The sequence below is a fragment of the Ips typographus genome, linkage group LG13 (genome assembly GCF_016097725.1).
Source record: "Ips typographus isolate SLU linkage group LG13, UJ_Ityp_2.0, whole genome shotgun sequence".
Lineage (NCBI taxonomy): Eukaryota > Metazoa > Arthropoda > Insecta > Coleoptera > Curculionidae > Ips > Ips typographus.
Genome location: NC_138434.1, coordinates 575,924 through 592,262, shown reverse-complemented (window position 1 = coordinate 592,262; position 16,339 = coordinate 575,924). Strand labels below are relative to the sequence as shown.

The 16,339-nt window shown below is 37.2% G+C and overlaps 1 protein-coding gene and 1 long non-coding RNA gene across 6 annotated transcripts; one reads left to right on the top strand and one right to left on the bottom strand.

The window, feature by feature from the left end:
* Positions 1-781: 781 nt before the first annotated feature.
* On the top strand, positions 782-6,987 carry LOC145736895 (uncharacterized). Its single transcript, XR_014180140.1, has 3 exons — positions 782-894; positions 6,517-6,693; positions 6,749-6,987. It is a non-coding gene; the product is annotated as an uncharacterized LOC145736895 (long non-coding RNA).
* On the bottom strand, positions 1,005-16,198 carry Alk (Anaplastic lymphoma kinase). Of its 5 annotated transcripts, none has more exons than XM_081991338.1 (22): positions 16,020-16,194; positions 15,433-15,717; positions 15,266-15,377; positions 13,753-13,957; positions 13,145-13,382; positions 12,826-13,088; positions 12,477-12,772; positions 12,253-12,422; positions 10,029-10,222; positions 9,659-9,966; positions 9,492-9,608; positions 9,288-9,433; positions 9,115-9,236; positions 6,922-7,182; positions 6,759-6,863; positions 6,509-6,704; positions 6,169-6,454; positions 5,921-6,111; positions 5,638-5,867; positions 5,377-5,582; positions 4,008-4,214; positions 1,005-3,955 (listed from the first exon to the last, which is right to left on the bottom strand). In XM_081991338.1, the coding sequence occupies exons 2-22, from the start codon at positions 15,618-15,620 to the stop codon at positions 3,743-3,745; spliced, it is 4,254 nt and encodes a 1,417-aa protein (XP_081847464.1). In that variant the 5' UTR covers positions 15,621-15,717; positions 16,020-16,194; the 3' UTR covers positions 1,005-3,742. The 5 variants fall into 5 exon arrangements, with proteins under 5 accessions (XP_081847464.1, XP_081847463.1, XP_081847460.1 ...); XM_081991337.1 differs by having other exon boundaries at positions 9,061-9,236; positions 16,020-16,193; XM_081991334.1 differs by having other exon boundaries at positions 6,509-6,863; positions 9,061-9,236; positions 16,020-16,198.
* Positions 16,199-16,339: the final 141 nt, after the last annotated feature.

Genomic DNA, 16,339 nt, shown 5'->3' with positions numbered 1-16,339 from the left:
TGTGCTTTTTTGAGTAAATTATTATGTTTTTGTCATAAATTAGTCTGGTAGAGCTCGAATCAGATGAGAAAAGGCCACCGCATCATCAATGACGCAGTTTTTAAAACTATTTCTTTCTCCTTCTACAGTTGCCGTCGCATTAGATATAATCAGAGGCGTCCTATTAAAATATTCCCGAAAATATATTGTTAAGCGGTCAAAAAGCCACTTGGCAACGTAGTACGGTTTTTACTTGGACACAATTAAAACAGATGCGGCAGCGGCCAGGGACATTTGGACCTTTTTATATGCTTTTACTAGCCGGCACTCTAAACGGTGTTGCCAAGTTTAAAAAAATGTAGTGGCGGACAGGGAGACTTAGGGGGTTAGGTTAGGTTCCGTTTTAGTCTGGTGTTTTGGTTGTATTGTTGATGGTCGCAGTTGAAGTTCACATAGTGTTATGAATAAAAAACGTTATTTTGTCAAAATGTCTTTCAAAAAGGTTGGAAAGAAAGGTGTTATCATATACAGCCAAGGCCGTGAAATCGTCAGTAACGTCTTACAATTTATGAAGAAAGAAGCAGAAGGAGTTTCCATTCCTTTGAAAAACTTGTTGTCTTTTATTTTCTTTATTAAAAACGACGAAAATGTTTCATTTTACTGATAAAATAATAGCACGCCACTGACTGGCTGCAACAACTTGGAAAGTAACGAGAGCAGCAATATTTAAAGCGAGACGTACAGAGATCGTGACATCATCGTTTGATGACGCCTGTGGCCTTTTCTTAGCTGATTCGAGCTTTAACACAAGGTTTTTATGTTGGTTAATGTGCAGTGTGAACTTTTGCTCTTCAGGAATAGGTTAGGATCCGGGATTACTACTCGCAAGAACGTCAGAGTGATGGAATTGTACAGGTAAGTCCCCTATAAGTTAATCCAAAAATGATCAGTTGAGTTAATAACAATAGTAAAAACGTAAATAAAACCAGCAAACTAAGTAGAGTACTGAAATAAAATTATACATATAAAATTGTTAACACCCATATATTTAATTTAATCAAACAAAAGTTTATTCTAATGATTTGCCCTACCAGCGACAAAATAGAAAGAATACATCATGTTTTAACCTGTTCACGTTTGTTGTCTTGAAATGTTTATTACTTCAAAACTTAAATTGGGTATGGTTTAGTTTTAAACAGTCTTTTTCATTAAGAGAAAACTTTTGTTCCTACTAGGGAAGCCATTTTATGTACACACACACACAATCAATTATTTAAAGGAAGAAGAACCCAATTTAAGGTGTAAAGTTACACATAGTTCCTTATTTAATAAAATAGTATTTACATTTAAGGTTTTCCAGTATTAAAGCATTTGTTCAGCTAGCAAAAATACAGAGACAGTTTTCCATATTTTTGCTGTAATTGGAAGTTGATTACAGCTACTTTAGCCTTTAAAATAGTCAACTAAAAGGTAATATTGTAGACTGTCTAGAACCATATCATTACATGAATGGTTTGAAGCGCAATTTATTTTGTATTTACCTACGTTTGTGTACTACAACAAAATATTTTTGAGTAACAGAAAAAGCTGTCACACAACCAGCTGATCTTCAACGACAAAATATTAATTTAATAACTGAAATATATGAATATCACTCTGCTTTCCAAATATCACATCCCAATAAGTAAAATTCTAACAAATTTCCATTTTGTCAATTTAATAACAAATAACGTATATTATAGTAAAAATGAGATTTTAGGAACAACACTCAATATATTATAGTTGCAGTAGTATGAGCATTTTCTGTCTTTTTACTATTATATAGAAAATAAAGCTGGTACCTCCTTTTCTAACTAAGGGGTAAACCACTGGGGCATTATAGTGTAGTGTACAAACTGTAGGAATTAGTGGGCATTATATTAGTATTATTAATAAAATTGAAAAGGTCTAAATTATATTATAAAAAAACTAGTTGGAAAACAAGGAAAAATTATGAATTTTGTAATTTTACTTTCAAAAATTTTGACTGTCTCTAGTGGCGAAACCGTACAACTAATCAATCAACTTTATACGTCATTAAAAAGCTCATTTTATTAGCTAACCATTGACGTATTAAAAGTTATACAAAGTGTAGCAAATAAGCTAGTTATTGACGATTGAACGAAAAAATGCACCAAAAAACGTCATGAAAAAAATGAGTCAACTTTGACGCTCTCTAGTGGCCAAACCGTCCAACCTATTAACCCCATAGGGGTATTTTTGGAAAGCTCATTTCATTAGCTATCCATTGACGTATAAAACTTTACCAAAAATAGTGCAATTAAGCGAGTTTTTGAGGATTAGACAAAAGGATGCACCAAGAAGGCGATAAAAAAATTGGTCAAACTTGACGCCCTCTAGCGGCCAAACCGTCTAACCTGTCAACCCAAATAAGGATATTTTTAGAAAGTGCAATTCATTGGCTATCCATCAACGTATAAAACTCGACTAAAAACAGTACAATTAACTGAGTTTTTAAGGATTAAACAAAAAGATTGTTCAACGTTGACGCCTTCTAGCGGACAAACGGCTAACCAATCGATTTTTGTACGTCAATGGAAAGCTCATTTCATTGGCTGTCCATCGACATATAAAAGTATATACAAAGTGCTACAAATACACGTGTGTGTTATTTACACGTTTTGGTCACGTAACTTGAATTTTTTGAAAAACTGTTTTGCAAATGACAATTTTCGTAAGGGTCAAATTTGCCTGAAACACCGCCACTATACTAATGGGTTTTGCGCGTTAAGTTGGCCAGTTAGTGCAAGCGAAAATCGACCTGAATGATTGAATTTCTACAGTTTTGCTACTGTCCTAGATGTGGCAATCGTTGTGCTAGGTTTGTGCCAAATATCAGGGCCGTATCTGCCCGATTTAAAAGAAAAATCCTTTAAACATATTAGAGCGGTAACAGTCGAGGAAAAAAACTGATATGTATAAATTAAAAATGTTTTGAGGCCGAAAATATCAAATTTCACATAAAATTGTGAATATCTCAGAAACGGATACATTAATACACGAAAAATATCTAGAATTTGACGTAGAATACAAAAATGAAAAAATATACAGGGTTTCCCATTCCGGTTAATTTGTTGCAAGCATATTTTCTTATTTTTACTTTTTTTAATTAAAAAAGTTAGTGCGTATTGTTAGGTTAGGTTAGTTATTGGGAATTATTAGGAATTAATGGGCATTACAAGAAATTATAGTGGACATTACTGGCATATTAGGAATTAGTGTACACAATTTTACTCAGCAGTTTACCCCTGGAATCAAACCCAATCCTTGTCTAGTACATTTTGTAAAAATGTCACTTTTTCTGGACCTTATTATATTATCTATTTCCTATACTTATTATTAACTTATTAGGTGTGCTTTAATTTAAAATGTCATGAAAATTAAAAATACACCTTAATTCTATTACTCTAAATAAATATCTACCCTGTTATAGGTGTATCAAAAAAAAAAAAACAATTTGGATCAATAATCCTACTAGAACTTACATTTAAGTATGTAATTTGTTGAGGTGAGAACTATGTACATTAACATCTGCTGGAGCCAACACTCAATCTGATTATACGATAAAAACTTTCATTCTGGCCTAAATGGTAACGTTAATTAATAAACTTTTCACTCATCATCAATATAGCAGTAAATTGGCTTAATTATACTGTAATACTATTATAATATAGCACCTCGTCCTTTTAATAAAATGAATTCCTTAACAATTAATTTCCCCGTCCTTCTTACCCAAATACTGTATGGAGTAACCGCCATTCTGAACGATACCACCGTTCTCGTCGACGTTAGCGTAACGTTTCTTCTGATTGGGGCCCATCAGACTGCGGGGATCGAGCGACACGCCCGATTTCACGTTGGTCGATTCCGTTTTGTGGTTCAGCGAAACGCCGCTTGCCGTTTGACTGTCGATCGCCTAAATCGAATTGATTGTAGTTTGTTTTCTTGTGTGGAGTTTGTTAATTTACTGGTATATTATCATCGTCCTTGTCCCCCAACAATGGTTGGGTGGACTTGGAGTTGGGCATTATAAACGACGTTTCCCAATGGTCGCGATTTCGCGGTACCGTCCCATCTGGAATCAGTTTCTCTACCGAAGAAGTCGACTCTACGGGGTCCGGTGTCGTTGGAATTGTGTGATTCGGCACCAGGTAGTCGGAAGGGTTTGGCAACACCTTAAATCATTCAACATTCTATTCAACAACATAAAAAAACACTACAAAATTAGGTACAGTCAGGGAGAAAAGCGGTGTCAAAGTTTGATCTACCAAAAACACAGTTTGAAAGGATAGTCAAGGACAAAATCGACTCTAAAACCTACTTGAACTGAGAAAATGGCTGTTTTAAGCACATTTTTAGAATCCTCATTAAATTTCCTATTCAATACCATAAAAAACACTACAAAATTTAGTACAGTCAGGGAGAAAAGTGGTGTCAAAGTTTGAACTGCCAAAAACACAGTTTGAAAGGATAGTCAGGGACAAAATCGCCAGTAAAAACCACTTGGAGTGAGAAAATGGCTGTTTTAAGCACATTTTTAGAATCTTCATTAAATTTCCTATTCAATAACCTGAAAAAACGTTAAAAAATTTGGTACAGTCAGGGAGAAAAGTGGTATCAAAGTTTGAACTGCCAAAGCACAGTTTGAAAGGATAGTCAGGAACAAAATCGCATGTAAAACCCACTTGGAGTGGGAAAATTGCTATTTTAATCACATTTTTAGAATCCTCATTAAATTTCCTATTCAATAACCTAAAAAACACTACAAAATTAGGTACAGTCAGGGAGAAAAGTGGTGTCAAAGTTTGAACTGCCAAAAACACAGTTTGTAGACAGTCAGGTACAAAATCGCGTGTAAAACCCACTTGGAGTGAAAATGGTTGTTTCAAGCAAATTTTTAGAATCCTCATTAAATTTCCTATTCAATAACATAAAAAACACTACAAAATTTAGTACAGTCAGCGAGAAAAGCGGTGTCAAAGTTTGAACTGCCAAAAACACAGTTTGTAGAGACAGTCAGGTACAAAATCGCGTGTAAAACTAACTTGGAATGATAAAATTACTAATTTAAGCACATTTTTGGAACCCTCATTAAATTTACTATCCAATAACCTAAAAAACACTATAAAATTTAGTACAGTCAGGGCGAAAAGTGGTGTCAAAATTTGAACTGCCAAAACACAGTTTGAAACAACAAAATTGCTGGTGAAACTCTCTTGGAGTAAGAAAAAGACACTTTTATGTGCATTGTTGGTAGTTTGTGATTGGTCAAAAAAAAACCAGCAAGCTGACAGCTGCTTTTTTTTGACCAATCACAAATTTCATCAATTGACTAACCTGTAAACAGTTGTCATTCGAGTCACTAGGCCGGATAACAGTGGTGTCTCTTTCACTTGTCATGTTTACGTAAAACATTGGCAACGGTGCATTGGTGACGTCAGGGTCCTGCAGACAATACCCTAGCCGCTCTAAAATGGTGGCAAAATTTGGTCTGTCTTCTGGTTGCGGATGCCAACAGGAAGCCATTATCCCATAAATTGGACCTGTCCGCAAACCTCATTTGTAATAACTTGAGTTTTTACTTCCAATATATTTCACCTGGACAGTTTTCTGGGCGTTCCAGCCGTCCACCCTGCACCACCAGGTCCATCACCTCTTTATTAGTACACCCGGTGTAAGGCATGAAACCCATTTTCAAAATTTCCCACAACAAAATACCAAAAGACCACACGTCCGTCTTGGAACTGAATATCCCTTCCAGGAAAGCTTCCGGAGGCATCCATTTAACCGGAAGCATTGCTTTACCGTCTTTTCTGTAGTAGTCGGCCCTAAAACATTTAAGTGTATAGTATTGTAAGTGGTTTTTGTTCGTGAAACTTACCGGTAAATGTCCCTGGACATTCCAAAATCGGCAATTTTCGTAACCCTGCCAGGTCCTTTAGTAGTCAACAGACAATTCCTAGCCGCAATATCACGGTGTATGAACCGTTTCTCTTCTAAATACCTACATCCTCTAGCAATATCAATTGCAATTAGGACCAAGTCCTTCATGGTTATTGGGCTGGGGCGGTCCTACATAAATCCTCATCATGTTTTAATTCTCACCTTCTGTGTTTCACGAGTACTTACAGGTTTTGGACGCGATTCCCTGAGGAAGTTCTTTAAATCGCCCCCCGTTAACAGCTCCAAAACAATAAATTTCGGATGCTTATCAAAACACACTCCGATAAAATGGACAATGTTTGGGTGATTGAATTTCGACATTATCAAAGCTTCGGTCAGAAAATCGTCTTCGGCTTGTTTGACCGTCATTTCTTGCAGTGTTTTCACTGCCACTGGCATTTCGACCGTGTCACACGGTCGTTGACGATAACATCCTTGGTACACTTCACCAAAAGCTCCCTGTCCCAACGCTCTTTAATATTATTAAATTACTATTGCGTCCTGCATTTTAATCAAAAATATTTACTTGACTAGTCGCAGTTGATCCCTGGGAATATGCTGCAGATCTGCTATGGTAGTGACGACTCCTCCAAATTCGTAATTGGGATTGTACTGGGTGGTAACGCTGCCCGAAGCTTGTCTAAGACGGCTGAGCTGAACGTCCGAAACTGGACATCCTTTCCTTCTTAATAGTCCGGAAACTTGTTGCTGGTAACGATTATCTGGAAGCAAACCAATCATTTCATGGAACTGGCTAATTTTGCAGGAATACTCACAAAGTACGAAGCACGCCATACCAAATGCTACAGTTAAAAGGAAAACTGTTACAATAAGTGCCACCACAAACCATGGTGGGTAAGTTGAGCTTTGGGCTATTATTGCTGAAACCCAACACAAATTCGTTTTTATAAGTTCCAACCACTCTTAACTCATACTTACGTATACAAGATTTTTGATCAGCCAATAACCAAGATTCGGGACAAATACAAGCAGTTTCGGACCGTTTTTCATCCAAAGCTACACACAAATAGTCGCAATTGCATCCCTCGATAGCAGGAATGATCATAACGTAACCCGGCCCTGCATTGTGACCGACCTGGGCTTTGGCCAACCCTTTATGAGTTCTGGTCGTGTCTACGTACGAGATGCCTCCCTCGCCATTACTCGAGTTTACGTTACCTCCCGCATAACCTCCACCACCTTGAAGAGTTTACATTTTTGACCAGAATCTACTTTTGGCACAGTATAGCAAGAATATTCTTTTTTTTTTAGTCACCAATCACTCATCCAATACGTTTCCGACAAAACTGTATATTTCCTGTTTTTTTTTTGGAAAAATTAGTTATTTTTTTTTGGCCTATACGAGCTTAAATTCACCCCACTGTATTTAAGTACATTCATCGCCAACCCTAAAGTAATACAAAATAACTTGCAAGCCTCAAAAGTAAAAACCATTATTAAACCACGTTACAAGCATCCGCGATGACGTCACACGAACAATGCATATACGCTGTATTATCCAGTCGTAAGTGTACGCAGGGCGCCGTTGCCTATATGACCAATCCATTTAGGAGCAATATTTTGTTTGTTAGAAGCTGTACTTCTTATAATTATGCATTTTAGGTGAAAGTGAGTGAAAAGTAAATTCTTATTTGACTTTGTATTAATTGTATTATGTATTTAAAGTGTTACGTTAGCAAAATAATTTACTCATAACGGCAACAATGCTGCATCCTGCAGTACGCGGAAAAAATCCGAGAATTTCAAAATTTTGCTATTTAAAATAGCCGCTTGTTGGGGTGTTTTGCATAAAATAGGCTCTAAAGGGTCCAGTCTACACGTTTCAAGTGAGAAACATCGAGGTTTTGGCATTTTAAAATCACAAAGTCGAATCAAAGTTGATGTTTACATTATTTTTCCCCGATTGTGCGCCGGTTGTCAGGTTTGACGTTTGAACCCTTGTGCTGGAGAAAATGGTGGGTTTCCTAACCTAACCAAAAATGTCCCCAAATTGAGGAAAAAAAATTACCATATAATTTTAAATATCTTACCCTGTATATGGCCTATTGAAATGATTTTTTTTCTTCCTTTTTTTTCTCTCGTCAAGGGCTACATTTCTGTGCAAAAACGACTTTGAAAGGTGTTTTAGTTTTTAAAGTACACCAGAAAAGTGCAATTTTTTTAAATTTTTGTTCAAACCCGGTTTTCACCCTGTAGACTTGGATCTAGAGGGAAACTTTAAAAGTGACAAAATGTAGTTCAGGATATGCCCTTTCTACTGGTGAACTCGATTTTTTTCTAAGACGCACAGGGCCGGAGCTATAACGCTCCAAAGTTGACTTTTAAAAAAAAAAAATTTTCCAAACCGATTGCAACCAAAAAGTATACAGACCTGGTTCCCTTACGGCCTGACAAATTTGTCACTGTTCCAACTGAATTGACCCCAAAAAAAATGACAAACTTTGGCACGCCACTGCTCGGCCCCCCCTTAACCGATTGGAATGAAAAAAATCTGATTTGTAAAAAAAATTAAAATTTGCCTGGTAAACCTCAAAGTAGCAAACTAGTCACTTTCTATGCAGCCCTAGAGCCAAAAGTGAACTTTCCAGTTTCGTAACAAGTATTTTGACTGTTGTCACATGACATCCTAGTAGATAGCGTCCTATTGTCTTATGACAGCTGTCAAAATAGTCAGAAAATGCTTTAGCAGGCTCATGATGTTACAAAGACAAAATCTAGGCAAATTTGTGCTGTTTTACACCCAAAATACTAATTTTACAGCTTTCTTACTGTTAATTTGACACTAGTTACGTGACAGTCTGCGTAAGTAATGTCCTAGGGTCACGTGACAACTGTCAAATATGTCACAACCATGAAAGTTTAACTGGAACATCTCAAAAGGGCTAGTTTACTTTCGAAAACTGATGAAAACGTTCAAGATCTCTGAAACTACCGTACCCATTGACATAAAATTTTTGACAGCTGCCAACAAGACATGACGCGTGACACTAGAAACACGTTTTACGGACTAGTATTCTTGCTATACTGTGGTTTTTGGGAAAAGACTGATTGGTGTACCTCCACCGTTTACGCAACCACCACCTCCACCCCCAAATCCTCCATCGCCTTTACCATCCTTGGAGTCGTAGCAAGCTTTACCGCCGCTTCCACCCATTAACAGTGAGGAACCCATCATTGATTGTAACGTTAACATTCCTGAATAGGAAGTCCAGCCTCCTCCAGGTCCAGCAGCACTAAACATGTTTATTGAATTATGTTTGTTGAAGGTGATTGTCAAAACTTACTTGATACCAATCATGCTACCAGAAACAGGAACCACTTTTTTGAAACCTTGTCCGTGATAAGAGTCACCGGTGAAGATTCTAGTGAAACCTAAACCACCCCCTCCAGCGGCCACCGCCAATGGAATGCTGTGTTTCGTTCTGTTTTTCTGTGTTAAATTTCGAATGATAATTTAATTAATATTTTACTAACTTTTCCAGCATTACCATAAAAATGTAGGTGGCACCTCCACCACCACCGCCACTGTCCGTGATATTCAAATATTTAATTTCGTGTACGATATTCTGGTAGGAACTCTTCACATCCTTGGGCTGTCCCAGCAACTGCATTTTTTTTAATTAATTTCAAATTTGTTTAGTTAATTATCTTTTACTTTCAAGCTGGCACTGGTCCCTTCCTGCCCCACCAACGCGTACACCTCCTGACCGCGTTGCAGTTTCATAACGGCGCGCACTTGCGCCCCCCTGGACGACCCCATGCCCGAGCTACCCTTTCCCCCGCTAGCCCCCGCTAGAATAATCGTATAATAGTTTTCCTTGGGTACACTCCACTTTTGCACTCCGTTCAATCCGGCCCCTTGCAACACCCTTACGTGGGTGGTTGTACCGTTGTAAGTGTCGGTGCAGTTATCGTGCGAAGGGCCAGAACGTCCTTTTTTACCGCAGGTTGTTATGATGTAATCTGTTTTGACGGAATTACGGTGTAATAGTATAAGAAAAGCGATTTGGCAAGATTAGTTTTACATGTTTTGTTTTTAAAGTCCTCTGCGGTTTCCTTGATCACTTCTCGGTCTAGTATGGGGTTCCAGTAGCTATAGCCCTGAAGGTGTTCAGTGGGAATGTTGATTCCGAAACATTCAGGAGTTAACGAAACGTCGTCTATAGCCAAGTCGCTTAAGTATCTAATGCCTTTTTTTGCTTCTATGGTTATGTAATATCTACAAGAAATATTGGTTGTAGATAATTTTTGATAGTAAGTGGCACTAATAATTGACAGTTTTGACCTTGAAAATTATCTCAAACGACAAATTTTATCTGTCAAAACTGACAAGTTCTGGAAAATCGGAAAAACGCGATATCTAAAAAAAAAATCCCGAAAAGACGCTCACAATGAGTAAAAATTAGCCTAAAATGGACTAATTTAAGTAAATTAAGTGGGTTAACTTGTTTTAAAGTCACCTGACCCTCCTAGACCCTCACATTGACCAAAAAACCAAAAAGTTCTGTTCCTCGCTAAAATATACTACAAATTTTGGCAAAAACCTAAAAAGTGCCATTTTCCGATTTTCCGCTTTTCACTATTTGGAACCCAAGGAACCGAAAAAAAAAACACTTTAAGTTGATGTTACGTAGTGTCATCAAAACAGTCACGTGATCCCCATAAATACAATTTTAAATGTGAAAATTTTGCGTTTAAACGAAAGTGTCAAACCTGAAAAAATTAAATTTAAAACTGAAAAAGTTCAGAATAAAAAATTTGATTTTTAAAAAATAGACAAAACAGTCACGTGACTCCAAGTAGTACAGTTTTGAACTTGAAAATTGTCTGGGAGCTCAAATTGAAGGTGTCAAAGTTTAAATTGAGTTTTAAAATTATTAAAACAGTCACGTGACCCCAAGTAATTCAGTTTTAAACTTGAAATTTGTTTGAAAAATCAAATTGAAGCTGTCAAAGTTTAAATTGAGTTTTAAAATTATTAAAACAGACACGTGACTCTAAGTAATACAATTTTTCACTTGAAAATGTCCTGGGAGGTCAAATTGAAGTTGACAAAGTTTAAATTGAGTTTTAAATATATTAAAGCAGTCACGTGACTCGAATTAATACAGTTTTCAACCTGAAAATGATCTGGGAGGTTAAATTGAAGCTGTCAAAGTTTAAATTGAGCTTTGAAACTATTAAAGCAATCACGTGACCCCAAGTAATACAGTTTTAAACTTAGAAATTGTCTGGAAGGTCAAATTGAAGCTGTCAAAGTTTAAATTGAGTTTTAAAATTATTAAAACAGTCACGTGACCCCAAATAATACAGTTTTGAACTTGAAAATTGTCTGAGAAATCAAATTGAAGCTGTCAAAGTTTAAATTGAGTTTTAAAATTATTAAAACAGTCACGTGACTCTAAGTAATACAATTTTTCACTTGAAAATGTCCTGGGACGTCAAATTGAAGTTGTCAAAGTTTAAATTGAGTTTTAAATATATTAAAGCAGTCACGTGACTCGAATTAATACAATTTTCCACTTGAAAATTGTCTGGGAGGTCAAATTGAAGTTGTCAAAGTTTAAATTGAGTTTTAAAATTATTAAAACAGTCACGTGACCCCAAGTAATTCAGTTTTAAACTTGAAATTTGTTTGAAAAATCAAATTGAAGCTGTCAAAGTTTAAATTGAGTTTTAAAATTATTAAAACAGTCACGTGACTCTAAGTAATAGAATTTTTTACTTGAAAATGTTCTGGGAGGTCAAATTGAAGTTGTCAAAGTTTAAATTGAGTTTTAAAATTATTAAAACAGTCACGTGACCCCAAGTAATTCAGTTTTAAACCTGAAAATTGTCTGGAAGGTCAAATTAAAGCTGTCAAAGTTTAAATTGAGTTTTAAAATTATTAAAACAGTCACGTGACTCTAAGTAATAGAATTTTTTACTTGAAAATGTTCTGGGAGGTCAAATTGAAGTTGTCAAAGTTTAAATTGAGTATTAAAATTATTAAAACAGTTACGTGACCCCAAGTAATACAGTTTTAAACTTGAAAATTTTGCGGAACGTCAAATTTAAGGTGCCAAAGTTAAAATTCAGTAAAACCCTGAAAACTTTTAGGTGACCCTAAAAAAAATTCAATTTGCATCTGTCAATGTCTAATGTAAACAAGTTATCACAATTGACGTAAAAAAATAGTTGAAATAGTAGTCTAAAGCTGTTAACAAATGACATTTAAAAACCTCCACATTTGACAATTGACATACTTGCCTTTGAGTAATATTAGGCATTTGAAGTACAACCCTCATCCATTGATCACCGTGATCATCCATAAAACTCCAATAAAGCTTGGTGGTTTTATTTTCACCGGGAGTGAGTTCAGTCACCAACACCTGGAGGGCGCTCTTGTGTTTACCGGTTTTGTGCACGTAAAACCTTATCTGCAAATCAACTCCCAAATAATTAGGGTGATTATCTAAAAAAAATCACCTTACGGAACAAGTGTTGTAATAACTAGAGGAAATGTTGCCGTGCACTCTTGGTGGTGGATTGAAAATGATGCTTTGCAACACCGCCGTACTGGCAAAAGTGGCTTTTTCAGTGTTCATGTGAACGAACAAATAGTTTCCGGTCGTGTTCATGTAGGTGTGATCGAAATGGGGTCCTGTGTAGTTGGAGGGAGTGGATCCGTTGTTTCTAGCCCATTGAAGTATATCACTAGGATTGGGGTTGGACCAGCCGCACCAATCGTCGTCTTCGAAGGTGCACCGAGCACCGTAGGGCATTAGATCTGCAACCAATCACAGTTTACATCCTACCTAACTGTTATTTGGGTACACTCACGGCAATTTTGCCTCTCGTCATCCCCTGAAGGACAGTCTTTGATAAAGTCACAGACGCTGGTGGCGTTGATACACTCTTTCACGGTGGCGCACCGGTATTGGTGGTACGAACAGGTACTATCGGCCGTACTAAAGCATTGGTGCAGTTGGATCTTATCGATGGCAACGGTGGCTCTGGGGTGGATTTCTTCAGCTGGTACCACCTCCAGGATTATGGTAAAGTTGCTGGTGATTTTCCCGATTGACAGTTCTTCTCTCTGCCACCTGAAAATCCCCAGTTAATCACTATTACATGGTGATCAACAGTGTTAAAGACATACCGTCTATTATCATTGCCGTAAATGGTGTTAACCACCCATTGGGTGTGATTATTCAACGTCACAGGATATTGGACGTTGCTAACAGTTTTGTCACCCACCACCCGAAGGGCACCCCCCTGCATTTTTTCCTGGTAGACGAATAAGTTTAGTTTGCAGGAAGCGGCAGTAGGTGCCAATAATGGACTGGTCAAATGGAATTCCGTGTATTTTTGAGGAAGTCGTAGAATCAGGTAACTTCCTATATTAATTTGGTTGAATTAATAAACAGCAGCCACATAACTTCAAAGTGTTATAACCCACCCACATGATTGTAACGGAAATTGGAAGGAAAACTTCCTACTTTACTTTAATTAGAAACAAGTGGCGGACGTTAATAAAGGGAGAACCCCTAAAAAATCTCTCCATCTTTTCCATTTAAACAGATTTATTACCGATAATCAGAAATATTCCCGTAAAGGCAAACCTTGAAATACTCAACGTGAATAAACAAAATTAATAAGTATAGGGATGCTTTTTAATGGTAACGTGGGTGGTAGAAACGCGCGACGTTAATCTTTTGGATTTCCTTTCACATTTTTATATCGATCTTGGAGTTTTTATTTACTAACCTCCTGGTCGTCCTCCCGCGTCCACGGTAGGACCGGTGACGTTGCCCTTAATGTGAATCCCAGTGGTGATGAAGAACCCGTTGGCAATGTCTTTCCTCCACGTCCAAGTGCAATCATTTTCAAAGTCGCAATTGTAGTGGGACACGTACTGGTTTGCTCTGTTTCTTCCCCGGATTATTTTGAACGGATCAATTTGTTGCAGTTTCTACGAATTAAAAAAATCACCCTAAATTTTGCTGTCAATTCACGCGATTGTCAGTGTGTACAATGGCTGTCTCATTTTTCATTCGTTTTAGAAAAGGACAGAGAGTAAAATTTATTGACAATTGACATTGACAGTGCTTCAGTCGTTTTTTTGACAAGACTCGCAAGAGTGAGGTTAGGAAGCTGGTGGAGGCGGAAAAATTAAATTAGTGTCGTTAATTACTCGTAAAATTCCTTGGGATTCTGGACTGTGTGTGTGTGTGTGTGTGTTATTTTCTTGATGGTAAACCTGTAGAATAAGGTAAGCGGCAAACTATCTGTACGTCACATAAAAAATCTCGTAATTGCACGCTCCCACTGAATTGTTTAGACATTTTCGGTTATCGAAAGTATCAAAATATGGAAAACACAAGTACAATTCACACAAATTAATAACCGAGTTGGTTTTACGGCCTTCAGCTGCCTGGGTGCGTATTCTTGAAACGAGGGAAGGAAGTTATCAATAGAAAGACCTGTAGAATGTGACAGCAACCCGTTATTGTCAGCTTCTTCTGTCACATTTTATCAACACTTCTCTTGAGGTTTCCGTTCCCTGCTTTCAAGAATTAGGCCCCTGCACTATTCGGTAAATTTAAATTGCAACGGGAAATTTCGAAGAAACTGTCAAGAAACGTCAAACAGTTTTAAATGACGTTCCGGGCAGCGCCAACGCCGATTCTTAACGATTGGAGAACATACGTTAACGACGTCAAAATTCCGTCTCGTTCAATTCACAAGTAATAGACAAGGAACGACAATTGTTACGTTGAAACGGGGGAAGGGAGTGATTAAGAGAAAGGTCCGTAGAATGTGACAGGATCCCGTCAACGTCAGCTGTTCCTGTCACAGTCTATCAACACTTAGGCCTTTTGTTTTGAACGATAAATTTGGATCCAAAAAATCACATTTTTGCATATAACACGAGTGGATTTACTGTCAATGTTACGTAGGCTTTCAACCAATTAAATTTCTCAAATTTTCAGGTAAAAATAGCCTCTATGAACAAGACAGAGGCCGAATTTGTTTTCAAGTTACATGGAGCATTTTTAACGTCACGATGACGTAAATTAGCAAAACTATAATTTGTCCAACTGTCATATTACGTCATTGTGACGTTAAAAACGTTCTGATAGCTTCATGGAACGAATGCGGCATTTGATGGCTGATCAGGAAAGTCCACATGTGCAGTATTTGCGTAAATCACAAACTAGCGGACTTAATGGACGCCATCTTTGATTTGTCACTTTTGCTGAACCTAACCTAACCTTACCTGTTCATCGTTGTTCAGTGCTTCGTCTTTGCTCATCTGTTCCTTTTCAGCATTTTTGTCTTTTTGCAGTCTGTCCCGAATGTCTTTAAGACTACTTGAGCCACGTTTCAGTCTGGAAATGTATAATTAACCCAGATTTTTCTTTTTTTTTTAAAGAAAACCCTTACCTAAAGTAGTAATCAATATCCTTATTAAAACTGTCTTTTATAAATTGAATATTGCTAAAATCTGGACGTTTTGTATTTGGTTTACTTAAATTAGTCCCATCGGATGTTGTTCCTGCCACTTCTTGGCACGAATTCGAACGCAATAAATAGAATAGCAGTATTAGGATGATGTCTTTGAGCGCGGTCATTGCGTGCTGTTTAACAAGTTTTGTACTTTTTTTTGTTGTTTTGGCACTAATTCACGAATCCCTGGAATAGTATCTGATGCATTCTTCTTGCAAGAATCTGCAAGGAAAATAATTGATTAGTTTTTTTGGCTCAAAATCAAAACAAAAATAGAATAACGCACTCAACTGTTTGTGGAAGGTGTGTTTTCCTGAAAAATTAGGAAAACTGGAAAGTTTTAAAAAAAATTTTTAGTCAAATTAGGGTTTGATCAACAGTTCTTTTGCTTTAAATTTGTGGGGGCGTTTGTGGGGAACTTTGCCCTTTTGGTGGATCTCCCACTTTTTGGCGCATTGACACCTGACATCCCCCCAAAAAAAAAATGGGCGATAACTCTCCCTACACTGAAATATTCCAGTTACCTTTGCAAATTGAGTTGTTTTTTGGCAAAATTGTCACTGAACTTAGAATGGTTCGTTTAGAATGCACATTTTGCGTGTAGCAGCACTTTTAAAACCCACGACCGATTGACGACACAGTCTAAGTTGCCGTTAATAATAACAATAATAATCGCGATCATCTCAGACTGCTGGATAAAAATATCTTACGGTGGTACAGCCCATACTCTCGTTAGTGCGCGAAATTTGCACGCGTTTCGAGGTGGAAGCGAGACGGACAGTCGTCGGTATCGATTTTGTCCGGATCCAGATCTGATGAAGCTGGATTCGGGCTGGAAGACCAG

Coding starts and splice junctions, on each gene's coding strand:
- Alk (XM_081991334.1), bottom strand. CDS start 15,620: ATGACCGCGCTCAAAGACATCATCCTAATACTGCTATTCTATTTATTG. Junction 6,455..6,508: donor GATCAACTGCGACTAGTCAA/GTAAATATTTTT, acceptor ATAATATTAAAG/AGCGTTGGGACAGGGAGCTT. Junction 5,583..5,637: donor ACGCCCAGAAAACTGTCCAG/GTGAAATATATT, acceptor GTTTGCGGACAG/GTCCAATTTATGGGATAATG.